This window comes from Maniola jurtina, chromosome 21 (genome assembly GCF_905333055.1).
Source record: "Maniola jurtina chromosome 21, ilManJurt1.1, whole genome shotgun sequence".
Taxonomy (NCBI): Eukaryota; Metazoa; Arthropoda; class Insecta; order Lepidoptera; family Nymphalidae; genus Maniola; species Maniola jurtina.
This window is the reverse complement of record NC_060049.1, coordinates 10,029,071-10,052,404: the sequence shown is the minus strand read 5'-3', so window position 1 is coordinate 10,052,404 and position 23,334 is coordinate 10,029,071. Positions and strand designations below refer to the sequence as shown.

The 23,334-nt window shown below is 33.4% G+C and overlaps 1 protein-coding gene across 1 annotated transcript; it reads right to left on the bottom strand.

Annotated features, from left to right (window-relative positions):
- Nucleotides 1-468: 468 nt before the first annotated feature.
- LOC123876270 lies at nucleotides 469-20,434 on the bottom strand. The gene is made up of 2 exons (XM_045922477.1): nucleotides 20,029-20,434; nucleotides 469-1,300 (listed from the first exon to the last, which is right to left on the bottom strand). Exons 1-2 carry the CDS (start codon nucleotides 20,365-20,367, stop codon nucleotides 536-538), a joined length of 1,104 nt encoding a protein of 367 aa, XP_045778433.1. The 5' UTR covers nucleotides 20,368-20,434; the 3' UTR covers nucleotides 469-535.
- Nucleotides 20,435-23,334: the final 2,900 nt, after the last annotated feature.

The window sequence follows — 23,334 nt, the reverse complement described above, 5'->3', positions numbered from 1 at the left end:
GGGAAAAATGAATTCGCGAAAACAACTGAAACGACGATTTAATTATTTGTTGAAAAATTTATCAATTTTGCTGTTGAATGAGTTAATAGAAATGGTAGAAAATGAGACAACTAAAAATAAACGACAATGGGTAAGAAAATGGATTGACGATAGAAACGAAACTGGTGGCTCTGCTTTGTTGCTGAAGCAATTGCGATTTGAAGATCCTGCGGAGTACAAACTGGCTATGAGGATGTCACCACAGAATTTTGACGAATTGCTGTCAATGATATCGAGCTCTATTCAACGACATGATACATTCATGAGAGATGCTTTACCAGCCAAAATTAAACTGGAAATAACGCTGACATTTTTGGCTTCAGGAATGTACTATCGGTTCCTTAGTCACTTTTATCGTGTCTCAAAACCAGCAATTTCTAAACTAATACCAGAAGTGTGTTGGGCAATATATACGGCACTAAAAACACATATTAAGGTAAGAAATTTTTTATTATTAAATTATTAGAAAATTAAGAAATACAACATCAAAATAGTATTAAGAATTTTCATAAGCACGCATAATCGTGTTAACAGCAGTGTTATTTTCACTTTCAGCTTCTTCGTTGATCGTGGTGTTGTAATTCAAACCTGAGGGTGTAATAATAACCTGCCTGGGGTTTACAAATGTGGGGTTCGTTGATCGATCGGAAGGATGAAATCCTAAAGAGCTGTTGCTAGTGGCAGGCTCGGCAACCTCTGGCGGGTAAAATGTTATGGTGTTGTCGCTTGATGCAGTCATTGGGTTGGGCTCCAGGGAGTAAAATCCCATGCTACTTGTGCTGCTTGTTGTAGTTGCTGCCGGACTAGGGATAATATAGTTAGGGGATGAAGAGTGTGCATTTTCTGTATACTTCTTTTGTTGTATATTAGCCAATCTAGCTTTAGATAATATTTTTTGGATCTCTTCTTGTGCAATAACAGATTGTTCTTCAGACAGTTTTTTTAGTTGAGCCGCCACATGTTTACCGAAAATATCAGCGTCAGACTCTTCTTCAGATGGTGACATTTTAACATCATTTGACACACTTTTTAAGTCCTTTATCATGGCGGCCATCTGAGATATTTTGGAGCGTTTTGATCGCGGAGGCCCAGGTTGATTGGGAGCTATCACAGAATTTCGAACTGGCGTCTGGATGGCTTGAGTTGGCGTTTCAGTAGAATTATCATTATTTTCAGTAGATCTTGATACATTTTCAGCTCCGTCACCAACACCCTCAGCTTCACCCAACTCAGCGTCATCGTTGCTGGTTCCTGAGTTATCCTGTTAATGAGAATAAAATGTTATGTTTAATAAATTATTAGTTGATGATAATACGTATTTAGGTTGTAATTATTTTTTTTTTGTTTACAGATTCCAGAACGAGAGGAAGAATGGAAAATTATTGAAGGCGGTTTCAATACCAAGTGGAATTTCCCTTCGTGTTATGGAGCAATCGATGGGAAGCATATTATAATTAAAGCTCCTCCAAATAGTGGAAGTGAATTTTATAATTATAAAAAAACCAATAGTACAGTATTGTTAGCACTTGTAGACCACGACTATTGTTTTTCATATATAAGTAGTGTTGAATTGGGGATCCTGTATCAAAATCCATGGGGATTTTGGATCACTCTCGCTAACGCTCGTTCGCTACGCTCACCGTGATACAAAATCCCCATGAATTTTGATACAGGATCCCCAATGTAGGCTACTGTCCACAACAACACATTAAATAAAATGGAGTATACCTAAATCCAAGCAACAATTAATCACTATCAACAGTGAGACAAAATCCTCAATGACTAGTTATTGCGGATCCTATATCATACGCCCGCACCGCACAGTGGATGATATAATACGATGAGTTCGACGAGACTGCGGCATTCATAAGAAATGCGAACGAGCCCATATGCATGATAATTTTACGTCTAAAAGTTTGCTCTCGCATAGTTAACCATTTGATTTGTTGCGCTCAAATTATTTTTGTATATTGATCGTGTTTCTGCTTGATCCGGCATTGCTGTATTCATTAGTATGAATTTCGATCGATTGATTCGAGGCTTGCGCATACTTATAATAGGTTGGATAAAGGTAGACTCTTTAAATGTTTATAGCTCATCAGAAATATATTCGTATTACATTAACGATTGCTTTTCCACATATCGGACATAACATTTTATCCAACGATAAAGCACATTTAGTACACGTTATAGCATGACCACATGGTATATAACACGCAGCTACTTCTTCTACAAGACAAATTTTGCAGCAAAGTGTTTCTTTAATATTTTCAACACATAATATGTTTCTGTCTGCAAAAGAACTTATTATATTGTTATTTACAAATTGTTCAGATACTTTTGATGCACCACAAACATCTTTGCTATCACTTTGTAGGTATGTTTCACCCTTCACAAGTAAAACATAGGGACAGGACGGAAACCAGCGTGCGTGCTCCGACCATGGATGATCTTCGATGCCCCAGTCTTTGAGCCTGCCATCACAAAAGTAACAAATCACGCGATCACTATCTCCTGTATAAAAAAAACCAGCATCAGCCATTTCTTGAGGTTTTTGATTTAAATCTTGAGGCCAGGTATCAAAACTTCGCAATCTTGCGATTTGAGTTGCATAGCGAGGATATTTAGGATATATTAACTCCATTCTGATCTACAAACAATGAATTTTGGATAAAGATTTATTAGTAAAAATATATTATAGCAGATTTCTAGTAAGGTGTGCAAGCTTATCATACATTATTATTTATCGAAAATTAATTCTTTAATGATGAATTTAGACACATTTCCCGTTATTTAAATATATTTCGATTGTTATAAATACTTTGATAAATAGAGATTAATGGACGAAAAAAATACGTACAATGCGTACTAATATAATAAATTCGCTGATGCCCCCACGACTTCATCTGCATGGATTTAGGTTTTTAAATCCTGCGGGAACTCTATGATTTTCCGAGATAAAAAGTTGTCTAGATCTCTCCAGTTCTTTTACTATACCCACGAAAAATCATGTCGATTCGTTGCTCCGTTGCGACGTGATTGAAGGACGAACCAATAAACAAACAAACAGACACACTTTAGCATTTATAATAAGTATGATTAGTGATGCAAAAAGGCGTCTGTCTAAACTAAAGACTAACGGCTGAATCTTGCCGAAATTTGATACACAGACAATTCACATCTTGGAGACGGATCCAGGATATTTTTTGACGTCGAAAATTAAAGGATTTCCACTCAAGTTTTAAATCAAATTCGCAAGGAAGAAGATTGAAGCATCAAATAGGAGCAAATATTATTAGACCTTTCACAAATTTTATACCTACCTATGGAAAGTAGTAAAATGTATAACCTTTTAACATTTTAACTATCGCGAGTCCGACGCATACCATTCCTTTTACGGTTAGATCTCAATTCACTGCGTAACTATAAACAACAGCGTCTTCCATGCTTCAAAATCGAACACCTATAGCTGATGCGGCAATAATTTATACGTAAGACAGTGTTCATACGAATGTATAAATCTAGTCTGATTACTTTCGCAAATATAAGTTTTATGTTGTGATGATTTAGTGTTTAAAGTTACATGCGCAAATGTTTAAATCTAATTTATTTCAATCCATTTCGTTTATTATGAAAGAGGTTTTAGAATTCGAGCGTATAAATAGGTCGATCCTAAGCGTCACCATTCCTTTCTTTCCGAGTTTTGGATACGACGACAACAACAGTCGAAATAAAGTATGTAAGTATTTTTATTTTATATGTTTATTTTTGAATTAAGCAACTAGGTACCTATTGAATTTTTATTTGGAGTTTTCATGTTGATAGTTACTTAAATTGTTTTTCAGGGCCTCTTCATCTTTCATCAATCCATTTGACGAAGACGAAGACCCCATCGCTTTGGTGCAGCCCCCATCAACATCGAAGTCTCTTAAGAAGAAACGTGAGGTGAAGCGGAAGAAGACGATCAAGAAAAAGGAGGTGACTTCTTCTGCTCCGAAGAATCCGTTCGAATCGAGCGGATCGGAATCTGAACCCGAAACGTCTCCAAATACACCTACGAGTCCATCTGTTAAGCGGAGGAGGTTTATTACCGAATCTGAGGTGAGTTGTCTTATTTATATTTTATTGGATTAAAGCTTTTAAAAGACTTCCCAATAAGAATGTTGTTAGGCAATTGGTCTGTATATAAATTTATGAATATAGTTTGTTAAAGTTATTATTTTGTTAGGGATCATATCCGAAGGGTACCAGTGGGATCCTATTACTAAGCTACCGCTGTCCGCCCGGACGTCTGTCTGTCAGCGGGCTTTATCTCATGAACCATAATAGGTAGAGAGTTGAAATTATCGCAGATGATACTAAATTGAATATTTTTCAATTTCAGGATGAATCTACTAGCAAGCCAGTGCGCGCTGCGAAATTGAGAAGTTTTCTCAGTCGGCGCGTTGCGTCGGGGTATACATCCCAATCAGACCCATCGAAGAAAGGCAGCTACTACTTCGAGCTGCGCGTCTACAACTCTGAAGAAGTGGAGAAACTCGCGAACAATGAGCGTTGGAAGCATGCCATCTGCACACTAAAACTTGCAACTGATTTAAATTCGGTGGTATGGAAGTCCCTCACCAAATTAATTGATGATAGTAAGGCTGAACTAAAAAATATTCAGCCCATTTTATACCCTGCAAATGAAAATAATTTCTAAGATAAATTTTGTAAATTAAATTTTGTAAATCTTAGAAATTATTTTCATAAATAAATTCAAAAAATATTTCATCTGCAACATATTGTATATAATAAGTATGACAATTAAATTACTATCTTTATGTTTGTGCCTGTAAATATTTTTAACGTGTTTTTTTTACAGAAATTACAAAGCCTAAACCATACAAAGCCTAGACCATACAAAGCCTAGATCATACAAAGCCTAGACCATACAAAACCTAGACCATACAAAGCCTAGACCATATGAAACTAGAAACATAAAAACTAGAACCATATGAAACTAGAACCATATAAAATTAAATTAACGTGTTTTTTTTACAGAAATTACAAAGCCTAAACCATACAAAGCCTAGACCATACAAAGCCTAGATCATACAAAGCCTAGACCATACAAAACCTAGACCATACAAAGCCTAGACCATATGAAACTAGAAACATAAAAACTAGAACGATATGAAACTAGAACCATATAAAATTAAATAAAAATGTCTAAATGTTCATATCGAAAGATTTGAAGTTGGGATATTAATAACGTGATACTTACAGCCCTTATACTCTTACTAAGTCTGCACATTGTCTGAAAATAACTAGATTACTTTATTTTAATACAGTCATCTCATAACTATCCAAAATTTATAATCTAGAACTGAGAAACTAGAACCATACAAACTAGATACTTGACATGTTTGAATGTTGATATCGAAACATCGCATTACTTCCATTCTATTAATAACTGTTTACTGTTTATTAGCCAATAGCTTGATTTATTATTTAGCTGTATTTCCTTACCGATTTTTTATACACAGAATATTAAAACCAGAACTGAGAAACTAGATACTAAATAGATAAACAAGATAAGCAATTCTATGAAATTGAAAATGTTTTTCTGCAAAGAGTGTAACCTTTATGTTAAAACATCTATATCGTCACATAACAGAACAAATACTCATAAATCTAATAGTTTATTTCAATCTAGATATGAGAATGTGCAAATTATAAAAACGGCTTTTAGAAACAGAATAATCAGTTACAAAGTAAATCCGACCTCTACAACTTTAGTTCCAGAGAGTTTTTTTTCACAAATATTTAAAACCACACGCGAGATCATAAATATATCTCTAAAGAAACACACTGCCATTAAAGTAAATTTCGAGTTATTTGTTTCGTATATTTTACCAAAAAATTTTGAAAAGTCTATTAAATCTTTTAGTACTAAATATGGTATTATAGTCCAAAGTACTGATATTGATAATTTTTTATTACAATGTGCTCAAAAGTTAACTTGCAAATGCGCAGAATTCGAACAGTCAGAATCTGGTTGGACAATTGATTCTATCAGTCATTTGGAGATAAATATTAATAAATATAATCCTCTGAAAGGTGGATCATATTTGGCATTACCATCACATATAAGAAATACAAAATCATGTCTAAATATTCATAATTTCGATGATTGTTGCTTTTTATGGTGCATTGCTGCTAAAATGTATCCTACAAAACTTAATTCCAATAGAGTTTCATCATATCCTCATTATTCATTGCTTTTTGACATAAGAAATATGACATTTCCTCCGGGAATTGAAGATATTAAAACCTTTGAGAAGAACAATCCAACTATTAGTGTAAATGTTTATGGGTTAGAAGCCAATAATACAGTTACAGGTCCTTTGTATGTGACTTTAGCTCGAAAACTTACCCATGTTAATTTATTATATATTACTAAAAATGACAAAGCCCATTACTGTTTGATTAAAGACTTTGGCCGACTTGTGCGAAGGCAATTAACAAAACACAAGTCTAAAATATTTTTATGTGATGAATGTTTTTTATATTTCGCAAATGAACAAAAACTACACAATCACGATTGTGCTAAAAGACAAACTGTACTTCCAGAAGATGGTAGTAAGTTGCATTTTTCAAACTATGAGAGAACTCAAAGAATTCCTATCGTGATATATGGCGATTTTGAGAGCTTGCTTTGTAAATATTCAAACGAAAATAAATCTCTTTATACTGAAGATATACAAACACATGAACCATCTTGTTTCGCTTATTACATATGTTGCCATTCTAAACCTGAGCTTAATGACTTTGTAAGCTATCGCGGACCAAACTGTGGTAAAAAATTTGTTGAAAGCATTACGCGAGATGTAAAAAGATTGCACGGTATTTTAAATACAAATAATCCAATGTTTCCTCTTACTACCGAAGAGTTGACTTCATATAATGAAGCAAAAATTTGCTGCATCTGTAAAACAATGTTTAAAAAATATGATATAATAGTAAAGGATCATGACCATTTTACAGGTAAATACCGAGGCCCTGCTCACAACACTTGTAACATAAATGCAAAAAAATGTACGTTTATACCGATCATTTTTCATAACTTGAGTGGTTATGATTGCCACTTATTTATTAAAGAATTATCAGAAATTACCGGAAAAACGAGCTTGATACCAAAATCTAAAGAAAAATATATATCATTCACAAAATTTTTACCTATTGATAAAACAAATGCTGCTCAACTGAAGTTTATCGATTCATTTAATTTTTTGAGTTCGGGTTTGGATAAACTGGCAAAGAGTCTTCATCCGAATGATTTTCAGCATATGCGTGTATTTATTAAGGATGAACACTTATTCAATTTGGCCTGTAAAAAGGGTGTCTATTGTTATGATTATATGGATGCATGGGAGAAATATAATGAAACAAAGTTACCAAAACATTCGATTTTTTTTAATAAACTCACAGGTGAAAATATTTCCATTGAGGATTACGAACACGCTTTAAAAATATGGAAAACTTTTGGTATAAAAAACTTAGGAGAGTATACAGATTTATACTTACAATGCGATGTCTTATTACTATGCGACGTTTTTGAAAAGTTCAGAAATATGAGTTTAGACTATTATAATTTAGACCCCTGCTATTATGTATCATCTCCATCTTTAAGTTGGGACGCAATGTTGTTATATACTAAAGTTGAGCTTGATTTGATTTCTGATGTGGATATGTATCAGATGTTAGAAAAAGGTATTCGAGGTGGTTTAGCCCAGTGTTCATTGAGATATGCTGAAGCAAACAATAAATATTTACCATCCTACAATAAAAATGAGTCAAGTACTTACTTAATTTATTTAGACTGTGTCAACCTTTACGGTTTTGCTATGATGCAAAAAATGCCAATGCGTGACTTTAAATTTTTAAATGAAAATGAAATTAAAAATTTTGATGTAAGGAACATTTCTAAAAAAAGTCAGTGTGGATATATTCTCGAGGTAGATTTATGTTATCCGGATAATATTCATGATGCTCATTCAGACCTACCATTTGCTGCGGAAAAATATTCTCCTGCTCAAAATCAAAGCAAAAAATTGGTGGCAAATTTATATAATAAACATCGTTTTGTTATTCATTATATGCACTTGCAAGAATGCTTAAAGAATGGTTTATTGCTTTTAAAAATATACAGAGTGCTATCTTTTTATCAGGACAACTTTTTAGAGCCTTATATTTTTTTAAACACAAGTCTCAGACAAAATGCCAAGTCTGATTTTGAGAAAGACTTTTTTAAAAAGCAGAACAATTCTATTTTTGGAAAAACGATAGAAAACAAAAGGAAGCAGGTTGACGTAAAACTAGTAAACGTTTGGAGAGATACTACAAATAATACTAATAAATTGAATGGAGCGGAAAAATATATTAGTGCACCACATTTTCACAGTTTATCAATTTTTTCTGAAAACTTAGTAGCTATTCAATTGAAAAAAACAAAAATTGTCTTAGATCGACCAATATACAGCGTGTCCCATAAATAATGGATCAAACTTAAGCGGAAGATACATCACCTAATTATCTAAAACTAATTTGATCAGTTAAAAAAAAAACCAAAGGGTGACCAAGTTTTTGTGTTTTTTTTAGTTTGTCCATTTTTTCTATCCTAAATCAGTTTTTTTAACGCTGTAGCTGTAATAAATAATATTTTTTAGATCTGATTTTTGTTAAATATTGTTTATTAGTTTACCCATGTATTTATGAAAACCATTTTAGTAAATAATGTTTTATTTGTTTCGGAAAAAATGTTTGAATCGAATAAATAATTTTCTTTGATTAAGACAACCCAAATTAAAAACAATCTCCTGTAAAAAAAATGTATGACACCGAAGTGTACCATTATTTTAAAAACTTGTACACTTATCAAGGTTTGCAAATTGGTATAAAACTTGCATCTGCTCCTTGTCGTTACAAAGATGCTGCCAAAAATCTAAGGGAGGTGCTGAATTATCAAAATTAAAAAAAATTGAAAAGTGTGCACATTCTAATTATCTTACTTTAAAATGTTTTATAATGTCTGTTTTCTTACCTAAATCACTAAAGCAAGCATTTTTAACCGACTTCCAAAAAAGGAGGAGGTTCTCAATTCGTCGGGATCTTTTTTTTTAATTTTTTATGTATGTTCCCCGATTACTCAAAGACCCCTGGACCGATTTGGAAATATTTTTTTTTTGTTTGAAAGGGTATACTGTGCAGGTGGTCCCATATAAATTTGGTGAAGATCTGATGAATACCTTCGGAGATGGAGAACAGAACTCCTCAATGGATAAGAGCAAATTGCTCGCGATCACTGTAATAGCTTAGTAAACAGTAGGGTTTTAACTGGGCATAGCATACTGTGAAATAAAAAATTTTCAAAAGAAAAATAAAACCGACTTCAAAAACCAAAAACACTAAAAAGTAGAAAATAATTTTTGTTTAGCTACACATGTAATGTACCTAGGTATGAAGTCGAGCGAGCATATTAAAACAAAATTAGAAATCCAAGAGTGAAGCTCGCCCGACTTCATACCTAGGTACATTACATGTGTAGCTAAACAAAAATTATTTTCTACTTTTTAGTGTTTTTGGTTTTTGAAGTCGGTTTTATTTTTCTTTTGAAAATTTTTTATTTCACAATTTTTAGTGGCCCCACTGTACTATAATATGCTATGCCCAGTTAAAACCCTACTGTTTACTAAGCTATTACAGTGATCGCGAGCAATTTGCTCTTATCCATTGAGGAGTTCTATTCTCCATCTCCGAAGGTATTCATCAGATCTTCACCAAATTTATATGGGACCACCTGCACAGTATACCCTTTCAAACAAAAAAAAATATTTCCAAATCGGTCCAGGGGTCTTTGAGTAATCGGGGAACATACATAAAAAATTAAAAAAAAAGATCCCGACGAATTGAGAACCTCCTCCTTTTTTGGAAGTCGGTTAAAAATGCTTGCTTTAGTGATTTAGGTAAGAAAACAGACATTATAAAACATTTTAAAGTAAGATAATTAGAATGTGCACACTTTTCAATTTTTTTTAATTTTGATAATTCAGCACCTCCCTTAGATTTTTGGCAGCATCTTTGTAACGACAAGGAGCAGATGCAAGTTTTATACCAATTTGCAAACCTTGATAAGTGTACAAGTTTTTAAAATAATGGTACACTTCGGTGTCATACATTTTTTTTACAGGAGATTGTTTTTAATTTGGGTTGTCTTAATCAAAGAAAATTATTTATTCGATTCAAACATTTTTTCCGAAACAAATAAAACATTATTTACTAAAATGGTTTTCATAATACATGGGTAAACTAATAAACAATATTTAACAAAAATCAGATCTAAAAAATATTATTTATTACAGCTACAGCGTTAAAAAAACTGATTTAGGATAGAAAAAATGGACAAACTAAAAAAAACACAAAAACTTGGTCACCCTTTGGTTTTTTTTTAAACTGATCAAATTAGTTTTAGATAATTAGGTGATGTATCTTCCGCTTAAGTTTGATCCATTATTTATGGGACACGCTGTATATTGGATTCACGATTCTTGAACTGTCGAAAACGCATTTGTATCATTTTCATTATTCGGTCATAAAAAGAATCTATGGAAATAATGTTCAGTTATGTTATACGGATACTGATAGTTTACTATATCTTGTAAAAACTGATGATTTTTATGAAGATATGAAAGATAACATTCATTATTTTGATACTAGCAATTTTGAAGATGATAATATTTTTAATATGCCGAAAGCTAATATGAAAATACCTGGATATTTTAAAGACGAAATGGGAGGAGAAATCATTTCTAAATTTGTTGGTTTACGCGCAAAATTATATTGTTTACTTTCTGAGAAAAAAACTATCAGTAAAGCAAAGGGTATCACGAAGCCTGTGACAAAAAAATTAAACTTTGAGAAATATAAGAAAGCCTTATTTTGCAATGAAAATATAAGAGATGATATGTTTGTCATACGATCAAAAAATCATCAGGTTTTTACTCAGAAAATTAATAAATTAGTATTAAATAGTGATGATAATAAAAGGCAAATAATGGAAAATGATTTTAAAACTTTGCCTTGGGGGCATTACAGCACGATTCTTTAGTAAAAATATTATGCTAAGTACCTATGTATTTTACAAATTTTTATGTGTCTAATTTTAATATTAGTTTTAATGGTAATTTAGCATTTAATAAATTTGATTAAGTTTACCACAGTGTTTTATTTCAAATAAAATCACAACATATTTTATATTCCCTTTATTAATTCAACCAATTATTTACATTACTTCATAAACTTAGTACTTAACATAAGATTAACGTATTATAAAAACTTACTAATTACTTAATGGAAAATATTCGGACTACAACTTACTTGCATGATATGAAAATATAAAATATACTTTATACTTTAATTAGAACTCATTTATGCTTTTTATTTTTACAATCGCAAAATAACAATAAAATAATATTAAATTTAACTATTCAGGCACACTTAGCTTTTGTATAATCCTATTAATTAAATCTTCTGTAGCATCCATCATATTGTCATAATTATCACTCACTATGTACTGTACACTCAAATTAGTCTTTGCACTGTTCTCCTGTTCTTTACTATCAATTTCAAGTATTTCAATTTTTATAATGTGGCTTCCCTTTGCTTTATTTTTCCGTATAACAAAAGATGAATCTGGAGCTGGTGAAATCACATGATCTATTTTTGGAAGCTTCTTTTTTAAAGACAATTTATTTTTCTTTTTTATGGTTTTCAAACTGGTGTTATTTTCAAGTGTTTCATTATTTTTTTGCTCACGTAAAGCTTTCAATCTATTCTCTTCTTCTCTTTCTAAAATAGCATCCAAGTCTTGAGCTCCATAAAATGGATTATTCATACTTGTGTTTCTTTCGTCATCCGTGAAATAAAAGTCCGACATGATGCTGTAACAAAATACAAAATTTTATAAATATAACAATAAAACAACATTTATAAAAATATCAATAAACAAATTCTAAAATAGAAAAGAATACAGTCAAAATATTATATAAGTAATTTTTTTCACTAACCAGAAGCGAGTGAGTTCCTTGCGTGAGAAGATCTGGGAATGAAAATTGTTTAGTAACAAATCTATGGAGTCAAGTTTTCAAAACAATTGTATATACTTGTATGACATTCGTCCGCATTATGCAATCTCTAGCGACATGTTAGAACCTGTTTAATATTAAGTTCTTACGAATTTCAATTTCATACTATTATCACAAGGTTTAAATTAAAATGTATACCTACATTTTAATATAATCATCGACAAATAATAGTGCGCTAGACAAGTGCGAAGTGAAACACGAATGTGATACCTACAAGCAATACCTTAAAATTTAAATCAACTAGCAATAATATGAAGTTATTTAATAAGTTGCATTTTTAAAATTATCATCAATCAGTAATATGAAGTTGATAAAACAGGCTGAATCATTAAAAATAAATTATATAGATGTTGAAACACCACCACCATGCTTTAGCCGACATAGTAAACTTCTACCAAACACAATTCGATGCATAATTTGCGGACCCTCCAACTGTGGGAAAACAAATATTATGATAAACTTATTATTGCACGAAAATGGACTTAAATTCCAAAATGTTTATATTTACTCAAAGTCCACTTTTCAATCTAAATATTGTTTCCTACAAAATGTTTTTCAAAATACTCCAGATGTTAAATTTATTATGTTCAAAAATAGTGAAGAAGTTATTTCGCCAACTGAAGCCTTAAGAAATTCTATTTTCATTTTTGACGACGTGACTTGTGAAAATCAAGTTAATATTCGAAATTATTTTTCGATGGGCAGACACAAACAAATTGATTGCTTTTACTTGACCCAAACATATTCAAAAATTCCTAAGCAATTAATACGTGACAATGTTAACTTTTTAATTATTTTCAAGCAAGATGATATAAACTTAAAACATATATATAAGGAACATGTTAATTCTGATATGAGCTGGCATGTCTTTAAACAATTGTGTGCAAGTATTTGGAAAGATCCGTTTATGTTTTTATCAATCAACAAAGATTGCGAACTAAATAACGGTCGGTACAGAAAAACATTTGACATATTCGTGAAATTCGACTAACAATTTTACAATTATATACCACATACGAGACACAAATTTAGTCAGTCAAATGAGAGCACTGGTAAGAATACCTACCCATATTTAATATAAAAATGGAAGCCGTTGTAAAGAAACAATTAATTAAATCAATTGAAACCATCAAAAAGAAAGCAAAACAAATGCGTGAAGAAGAAGATGATTTAGAACTAAAAAGGCGCAAACTTTTTAAATCCATAACGGATCCATTAGAATCCATAGTATTGCAAAAAAAAGAAAATAAAAACAATAGTCACCATGATTTACCAGATACATGTTCACCTTCAACTTCTGATAAAATTAAAAACATAGAAAATGATGATAAAAATTATGTAACACCAAAACCAATAACTTCTACCCAAAATTTTGAAGAAATCGAAGAATTCTATACTCCATCTCCAACGCCTGAAAAAAGCAATGAAATCTATAATTTGAATGTACCTTTTGGTGTACGTAATGAAAATAGTAATTTAATGATTGGAAATACAAAAGTAACATTTTCAGATGGTGATGCTCATAGCAAAAATATGATGGCTAAAATAGGAAATAGATCCTATGAAGTAACCCCAGGTTTGGCAGAATTATTATTTCAGAGTAAACCAGATGTAAAGATTGTATCTGATCAAGATAAATTAGTATATAAAGATATTTTATGCAATACTAGTGCACATAGGAGAGATTATAACCCTACGAATCAGATTAAAGGCGATAAAGGGACAAAATATACTAAAATTGTGAAACCTCTCTTTACTGATAGTGAATTAAAAGAAAAAAAACAAGGTGGTTTTATGCCAACTCTTAAAACTTTGAAAAAAAATACAGATTTCATATACTGGGATGATCCGAATGAGTTAGTAGATAGATTGAAAATTTTAATTGCTTCAAAAGATGCTGGCAACACTAGTCATGACAATGAGATTATATCAATAATTGAAGAACTTAAAGAAGCTGGTATAATAAAATAAGTATATAAAAATAAAACCTGGTTACATTTTTGCTTAGTTCTATAAACACTGTTGAACATGAATGTCAACAAGTTTGGTCATCATGTACACAAGAAACTGAAAATGGATAGCTCTGCCTTAGAAAATATCTTTGATGCTCAACATAAAATCATCAAACATGTTGGTACACCCATTGACCCAAACGACTGTGCTACTAAACTATATGTTGACAAATTCTTAGATGGGCTCTATATACGATTAAAAACAGTAGAGGAAACATTGTTGCAGTTAAAATCAGAAATAAATAGTCTAAAAAGGAATATAGAAGGTGTAAGTCGTAAATTCAAAAAATGAGCAAAGATAGTGTAGTAAATGAAATACATAAAAATGTTAGGAAAAATTTTCCTCGAAGACATGTTATACTTAAAGACATTGATGATGTATGGCAGGCCGATTTAGTTGATATGCAATCATTCTCAAAAGATAATTCACAATATAAATATATTTTAACAGTCATCGATGCTTTTTCAAAGTATGCATGGGCATATCCGCTTAAACTTAAAAATAAAGAAACTGTGACTGAAGCATTTAGTAAGTTACTAGAAAAAGGTCGTGTTCCCAAAAATCTACAAACTGATTTAGGAACAGAATTTTATAATAGTTGTTTCAAAAAATTATTACAAAAATACGGTATAAATCATTATTCCACTTATTCCACTAAAAAGGCGTCAATAGTAGAAAGATTTATAAGAACGTTGAAAACTAAAATGTACAAGCAATTTAGCTTGCAAGGGAATTACAAATGGAATGATGGAACCCTCGAGCACATCATGAAAAAATATAACTCCACATTTCACAGAACAATTGGTACAGCTCCAGATAAAGTTAATGAAAAGAATAAACAAAATATACTAAAAAGATACAGACTACTACAATTATCAGCACCATCGCAGAAACGTTCAAAATTCAAAATTGGAGATTATGTAAGAATAAGCAAATACAAAGGAACTTTTGACAAAGGATATACTCCCAACTGGTCAACTGAAATTTTTAATATAGCTCAAGTTCAAAACACTCATCCAATTACTTACCTTCTAAAAGATGCAAGACAGCGACCTATTTTAGGATCATTCTATACTGAAGAATTACAAAAAACAAAACATCCTGATATATATCTTATTGAAAAGGTTTTAAAAACAAAAGGAAATAAATTATATGTCAAATGGTTAGGTCTGCCGCCTAGTGAAAACAGTTGGATAGATAAACTAAATCTTTTATAAACACATTTTATGTTAACAACTTTCAGTCTCTTATTATCTACGATACTGAGCAGAGTTCTCTTTTATTAAAAATGGAGAAACAACCATCCAAGCGTAAAATGACTTTGAGAAGAAAATCTAACAATTTGAAAACAAGTAATTCTGGTGCTGGTTTTAAGAAAAGCTTTAAGGATATTGTATCTCGCGCGAAAAAACATATCCATAAATTGAAACCTAAATGCAAAAAAGCTGCAATCGAATTAGCTCTTGCTGCTGCTAAGGAATTAGCAGCGACATCTTCAGTTAATGTACCGCGTATAATACCCATACCAAAGACAGGTGGGGTTTTGCCACTAGTCCCCATATTTGCAGGATTGTCTGCCGCGGGCAGCTTAGCGGGTGGTACTGCTAGTATAGTGAAAGCAGTCAATGCTATTAATTTAATGAAAAAAAAATTTCAAGAACTAAAGAGACATAACGAGAAGATGGAAACATTGTGTATCGGAAAAGGATTATTTATAAAGCCCTATGGTAATGGTTTGGGAATATACACAGCAAAGGAAAAAAACTGATTCGGCGGCTACCTAATCGTGCTCTAAGTAACTTGGATATTCTAAAAATTTCAAAAAATATTCCTTATTTCAGAGGTGTATTTATGAGAAATGAACTTCCAAAATATCCTTTTAAAAAAGAGTGTGGTATCATCAACTTAGATAGCTCTCAAAATCCTGGAACTCATTGGGTAGCCTATGCAAAAATAAATAATTACATTGAATACTTTGATAGTTATGGTAATTTGAAACCGCCTAAAGAATTTGTAAAATATGTGGGAGCGAATATTAATTATAATTATGACAATTATCAAGGATCTAATTCTTATAACTGTGGCCATCTATGTATCAAATTTCTTATTAATTTTTGGAATAAAAATTGAAAATAAATAGATGATACAAAAATATGTAAGCTCATTTAACCATCATGTCTATTACACTCACGATCGTGGGTGAAAAATCTATTCTAGAATCATTTTACGCCCCTCCTCTTATTTTGGAAGACGAATATGAGTGTGGCTTAGTATATTTTTCTGCATTTAATTCAATTCCAAATGTAGACTATAGTAATAATGTGTTTGAATATGGAGAAGAGAAAAAAAGAATTCTTATTCAACCAGGTGCTTACGATTTACAAGATTTGTATGAATACCTAAAAGAAAGAGTTGAAAATTGTGAATTACAAATAAAATCTAACATCAATACAATGACATGCTCTTTGTACTGTACTGAAACTATAAACTTTAATTCAGAAAATAGTATTGGACCTATGCTAGGTTTTTCTAACGAAAAACTAAAAGCAAATAAATGGCATGAATCTACAGAATCCGTTAACATTCTACCACTGTCTGTCATAAGGATCGAATGTGATCTTGTACAGAGTTCGTACACTAACGGTTCTCCTTCACATATTATTTATGAGTTTGTGCCAAACATTCCTCCAGGTCATAGATTTATAGAATCTCCAAGTAATGTGATATATTTTCCGGTCAAAAGAAAGATAATTTCATCAATAACAATAAAAATTTTGGATTTGGAAGGCAATAATATAAATTTTAAGGGCGAAACTATTGTTTTGTGTCTTCATTTGAAAAAGTCAAAATGATCGTATTTAACAAAAGTAATTATTATAAAGAGTATAACCCAACTATTAAGAAAGTTATTACCAAGGAAAGTGTAAAACAAAGAAGACGTGTTAGAGTATATAAAAAAATTCATCAGAGTAATAAACAATTTCTTAAAGCCCTCGGCTTCAAAGTATGAGCCTCCTTCAGATCAACGAATTACCTGAATTCGATAACTCTATCGAGAGTTATGAGGTTCATACATATAATCCATACAATAACAGTTTCAATGAAAATGATGAAATTCGGATACCTATTCACCAGCAAGATATTTACGTGTTACCATCAGCCAGTTCCATTTACATTGAAGGAAAAGTTTCGGTGACTCATAAAGATCAAGCTGGCAAAGTTCAAAAGAAAAGTGTTGACTTCAGTAATAATGCAATTGCATTTCTTTTTCAAGATATCCGATACGAAATGAATGGTGTTGAAATCGATCGTATTAGAAATGCTGGAATAACTACAACCATAAAATCTTTCATTTCAATGAATAGCGGTGACAGTAAAGCGGCTGCTGCTTGGGGTTGGAATATAGACGGATTTAAAAATCAAAATGGAAATTTTAATGCTTTGATACCCTTAAATAAGATTTTAGGTTTTGCTGAAGACTACAATAAAATAATAATAAACTGTAAACATGAACTCATACTTAACAGAGGTAGTACTAACATAAATAGTGTTGTCATGGGTAGCGATGATATTGTAGACATTGATATACAGAGAATCCAATGGCGAGTACCACATATTAAAGTATCAGATCAGCAAAGATTAATACTTTTAAGGAAATTAGAAAAAGATAATCCCGTACAAATAGCATTTAGAAATTGGGATTTGTATGAATATCCATTATTGCCAAAAACTACCAAACATTCATGGGCGTTAAAGACTGCTTCTCAATTAGAAAAACCTCGATATGTTATATTTGGTTTGCAAACTAATAGAAAAAACGTTAAAAACAGAGACAGCACAATATTCGATCATTGTACATTAACCAATGTCACATTATTCCTGAATTCCCACTATTATCCGTATGATGCTTTAAATCTCAAGTTTGAGGAAAATAAATACAGTATATTATACGACATGTACACCAAGTTTCGTCAGTCGTTTTACAACCTTCCTATTGATCCACTGCTTGATCTTCATACATTTAAAGAAATAGCGCCTTTATTTGTCATAGATTGTTCCAGACAAAATGAAAATTTAAAAACTGGTCCAGTTGATGTTCGTCTGGAAATAGAAACGTCTCAGGAAATTCCAAGCAATACCAGCGCTTACTGTTTAATCATAAACGATCGTCTTGTGGAGTATAGGCCGCTGAGTAACATTGTTCGAAAACTATCATGAAAATTATTGTGGACGTTCAAGGTTTTAAAAATGATCAAAATTACTTTCTGCCTAAAGAGATTGCTATAGTGTATAGTGATCGAGTTCAAGTTTTGTTAATAAAACCGCCATATCCCTATGAATGGCTAACAGACACAGAAAAGAAACAAGTTAAATGGATTGAAAAGAATAGAAAAATATTATGGAGCGAGGGAATCGTGCCTTACGAGACCTATAAATACCATCTAATAGATATTTTAAAAAATAATGATATTTATTGTAAAGGCCTTGAAAAGCAGTTATGGTTAAAAGATATATTAAGTAATCCTAACGTACATAATTTAGAAGATAAAGGATGTCCTCGTTTATTAACATTGTATGAGTTGTATAATTCACATTCTGACATATATAGTTGTGTTTATCATCCGACCATCTGTGCGCTGAAAAATGTAACTTGTTTAAAAAAGTGGTGTATGAATAATAAAGTTTTAGATGATTAAATATGCTTGTTTAATTTCCATATACCTGCTATAATCAGTAAATTAAATAAAAATTTAATTTACTGATTATACTCGTATTGAGAACACAATATTTGGTGTAGGTTGTTATAGCCAAATAGTTGTTTTTCATGTTGTAAAAATATTACATTTGAAGAGTAATTTTAAAATTCAAGGTTTCTTAGTACCTATCTAGTTTTATCACCATATTTGCTCGTGCAAATAGAATGAATATTTCGTTCTTAAACCATGTGAATAGTTTGTTCAAAATGCGGATAGTTGATTAATTTTTGCTTGGATTTAGCTACACTCCATTTATTTAATGTGTTGTTGAGGACAGTAGTTTAGAATTGGGGAATTCTGTATCAAAATTGGTGGCGATTTTGGATCACGGCGAGCGAAGCGAGCGAGCGTAGCGAGAGTGATCCAAAATCCCCACCAATTTTGATACAGAATCCCCAATTCAACACTACTTATATAGACGTTGGAGCGAATGGAAACGCCTCTGATGGAGGTGTTTTCAAAAATTCCTCATTATATCGTCGGTTGGAAGATGGATTGCTTCCTACAAATGGAGTAATAGTTGGTGATGCAGCATTTCCACTGAAGAATTATTTACTAAAACCCTATCCAGGTACGCAGCTAAGTACTGCCGAGAAAGTCTTTAACTACAGGTTGTCGCGTGCAAGGCGCATAAGTGAAAATGCTTTTGGTATACTGGTTTCTAGATTCCGAGTGTTCGAAAAAGCAATTCCAACCCATGTGGACACAGTTGATGCCATTGTCTGTTCAGCCTGTGCCCTGCATAATTGGTTGCGAAAGCGTTCAAGTTCCTACATAACATCTACTTGTGTAGACAGAGAGGACAATGATGGACAAATAATAGAAGGAACATGGAGATCGGAAATAAATCCACTATCAAGCATTTCAGAACAACAAAGAGGCAACCATTCCATGACTGCTAAAGAAAAAAGAGACCTATATAGGAACTTCTTCATGAGTGCTGGACGTGTGCCATGGCAATTGGATAGAATTCATTAATTTTGTATAGGTACCTAGGATGGAAATAAAATAAATAAGTTACAATAAATACTTACCATTGTTTTCCTTTTTACAATAGCATTTTTTATAAAGCCGTCCAGTTCTTGAAACCACTTGACTTTTGGGACATATACGTCCCCACTAGCGCCAGATCTGGTGGATTTTTGTATCTTGTCGAGCTCTAAATAATATGTAGCCCTTATGGCTTTAATTTTATTTTTTACTTCAGTAGAAGTGAGCCCTTGGATTTGCATTTGTTGAGCCATATTTTGCAACGCTGTTGACCGCATTTCTTTATTGCGGTAATTTAGGGATTTAATATCCCAAAGGCACTCGTTTTCGCCATATAATTGCACCAATTTTAAGGTTTCGTCTTCGCTAAGCTTACGCGTCATTTTTATCGCCAGCGAAAAAAACGTGGTCACTCTACAACGCAGCGACAGTGACTAACCACGCACTGGCTTGTCTGTTGAGTTTATTTGGCTGGCGCGGGGGTGCGCGGGTAGCGGGGGGCGCCAACTGACTTTAAAATATTCGTGTCCGAATATTCAAGTCAGCGCTGACTTCAAGCCACTGTACTGACTTCAAATCAGTTTACACAGGGTTTTTTTCGGGTCAGCACTGACTTGCCTCGAATTTGTAGTCAGTTACTGACCCTGTGTAAATCAGCTCTAATACAATATCTACGTTTAGGACAGTGTGATGGCGATTTGTGTAAATGTTTAAATGAAAGTGTTGCGCCCCACGGGATTGATATTCATGTCTCCAAAAGTAATGTAGTTAGGTACCCGGTATTTCTACGGTGCCTTACTTAATTCTAAATTTTATTTTCTCTTTTTTTTCTGTTTCCCTCCTTTCTTTTTGGTGGCTTTTCCACTTCCGTGACGAATGCCTGGCATTCGCCCGACGCTGTAAGACTGTCGATGTCCAGGCCTTCGTCTAGTGGTTGCCTCGTTCACCTGCGTCTTTTTTTCTTTTGGCGTTAGAGATATTATTTTGCGTGCTTCAGTTTCGACTTTGTCCTTGGGGCTGTATGTGAACCCCGTCTCGCTCGGGATCTCGTCTACTGGTGTGTTGCACTGTAATGACTTTCACTATATCCGACATCGCGGTGAATTGAGCAGATTTTGCTCCTTCTCTGCTATTGATCCCTTCCTATTTTATTTTGAATTTTATTCTAATTTTTGTCATCTCTTTTCGTCTTAGGTGTTGTTCCCTACGTGTCTTACTTTATATTTCCGAGTGAGGGTATTGGGTACATTGCTTGGTCCATACTGTTTTTTGTACGTTGTTTTGCCGATGTCCTCGAGCGCCGAGTTACGTAGGCCCGCGGTGACTCATCTCCCGATTCTGTGCCGGCGACTGCCTCGTTTCAATCTGAAATCAATTGGTGCAGTGTTGACTTTAAGCATTTGGTACAGTTCTGACATGGGAGCGTTTCTTCTCCTTTCGTGCGTTTTGTGTATTGTGTATTTATAGGTTTTTTCGTTTATACTGCGGCATTTGGATGATGCCGTACCGGGTTCCACCGGTGCGTTTGCGTCCTCGTCTTTTTTTTCTTTTTGGTGGCTTTTCCACTTCCGTGACGAATGCCTGGTATTCGCCCGACGCTGTAAGACTGTCGATGTCCAGGCTTTCGTCTAGTGGTTGCCTTGTTCACCTGCGTCTTTTTTTCTTTTGGCGTTAGAGATATTATTTTGCGTGCTTCAGTTTCGACTTTGTCCTTGGGGCTGTATGTGAACCCCGTCTCGCTCGGGATCTCGTCTACTGGTGTGTTGCTAATGACTTTCACTATATCCGACATCGCGGTGAATTGAGCTGATTTTGCTCCTTCTCTGCTATTGATCCCTTCCTATTTTATTTTGAATTTTATTCTAATTTTTGTCATCTCTTTTCGTCTTAGGTGTTGTTCCCTACGTGTCTTACTTTATATTTCCGAGTGAGGGTATTGGGTACATTGCTTGGTCCATACTGTTTTTTGTACGTTGTTTTGCCGATGTCCTCGAGCGCCGAGTTACGTAGGCCCGCGGTGACTCATCTCCCGATTCTGTGCCGGCGACTGCCTCGTTTCAATCTGAAATCAATTGGTGCAGTGTTGACTTTAAGCATTTGGTACAGTTCTGACATGGGAGCGTTTCTTCTCCTTTCGTGCGTTTTGTGTATTGTTCATAGTCAGCCGCATTTTCTCAGGTAACTTGAGTTAACAGTGCACCGTTTCCTTCTACAACGTCGTTATTTAATTGAGATTGTGATCGGTCTACAATACGATGCAAATTGTCTTCTTCATTAGTATATCTAGTTGTTGATGTGAATGTGGAAGTTATATCTGAGAATATCAATAAAGATTATTTACACCTTTTAGGTATTGTAACGCTTGGTAAACCTTATTGACATGTACTTGTCGGATCGAGCCGAGGATCGTTTAAGAATTGATGAAGGCAGGCGGAGATCCTTAGGGTCTGCTTCGATCACTAGGCGATCTTCAGACGTGTTAAGAACAATACCTCCGTTTTACTGCATGTCACAACTACCAGCGTAACTAGGTAAACCTAACCTAACCTACCTAGACCGGCTCCTCCACCCCTTACACCGGTCCCAAACCAACCATCTAACCCTAACCACCACAATAACAACTCGTTTAACCAACAGTACCACTTTAGGTAACCACTACTCTAAAACCCACAGTACGACAGACTATTCCTACTGAGAAGTGTCCTCGGCAACAACCGGACGAATAATGCCTCGCTACGCACAGCGTGTCTGATTTTATAGTCCAACGACGACAGTGGGGAGATGACGTAATGCTCAGTAAGCAAAGTATTGACAGCTAAAAGTCGGTACCGCCGACACGGCCATTCTGACCTGCGTACGTCCTCGTACGCTAAATGTCACAAAGCATGTGAGGACAAAACCATAACCACAAAATCATTATACCGCTCGTCCATCCTGACTAGCAGTTAACTGTCAATGAACATCTTTCTCATTCTAAACCAATGTTCCCTCAGTCAGTAAATCTCCGTAAACCAGAAACATTACAATAATTAACGTACAATGCTATTGGTTATGATTCTGACCATCACGGTTTTTTTTAGGTCTCTTTGGCTTGACTAATTCATCACATCTCAACACTTAGGAAGTTGACACAACCAACCTAGGTTAAAATCACTTTCAACTGATCATCTGTCTAAAACATAGGCTAACACTGCGAGAAGAACCAAAACCTAATTATAAGAACTCATCTACTGACATGTCGCGACGCGAAAGTTAGTTGAACCGATTCTAAACTACAGTTCATATGATTAGAGCGCAATTGCTATTGCAACTCTTAATCAATCATGATCTAAACATTATTCAAAACGAAT

What these genes read in the sequence shown, in the direction of transcription:
- LOC123876270 (XM_045922477.1), bottom strand. Translation starts at nt 20,367, where the DNA reads ATGACGCGTAAGCTTAGCGAAGACGAAACCTTAAAATTGGTGCAATTA. An exon ending in TTGTAAAAAGGAAAACAATG is followed by an intron (nt 1,301 to 20,028) that starts GTAAGTATTTAT and finishes TCTCATTAACAG; the next exon opens with GATAACTCAGGAACCAGCAA.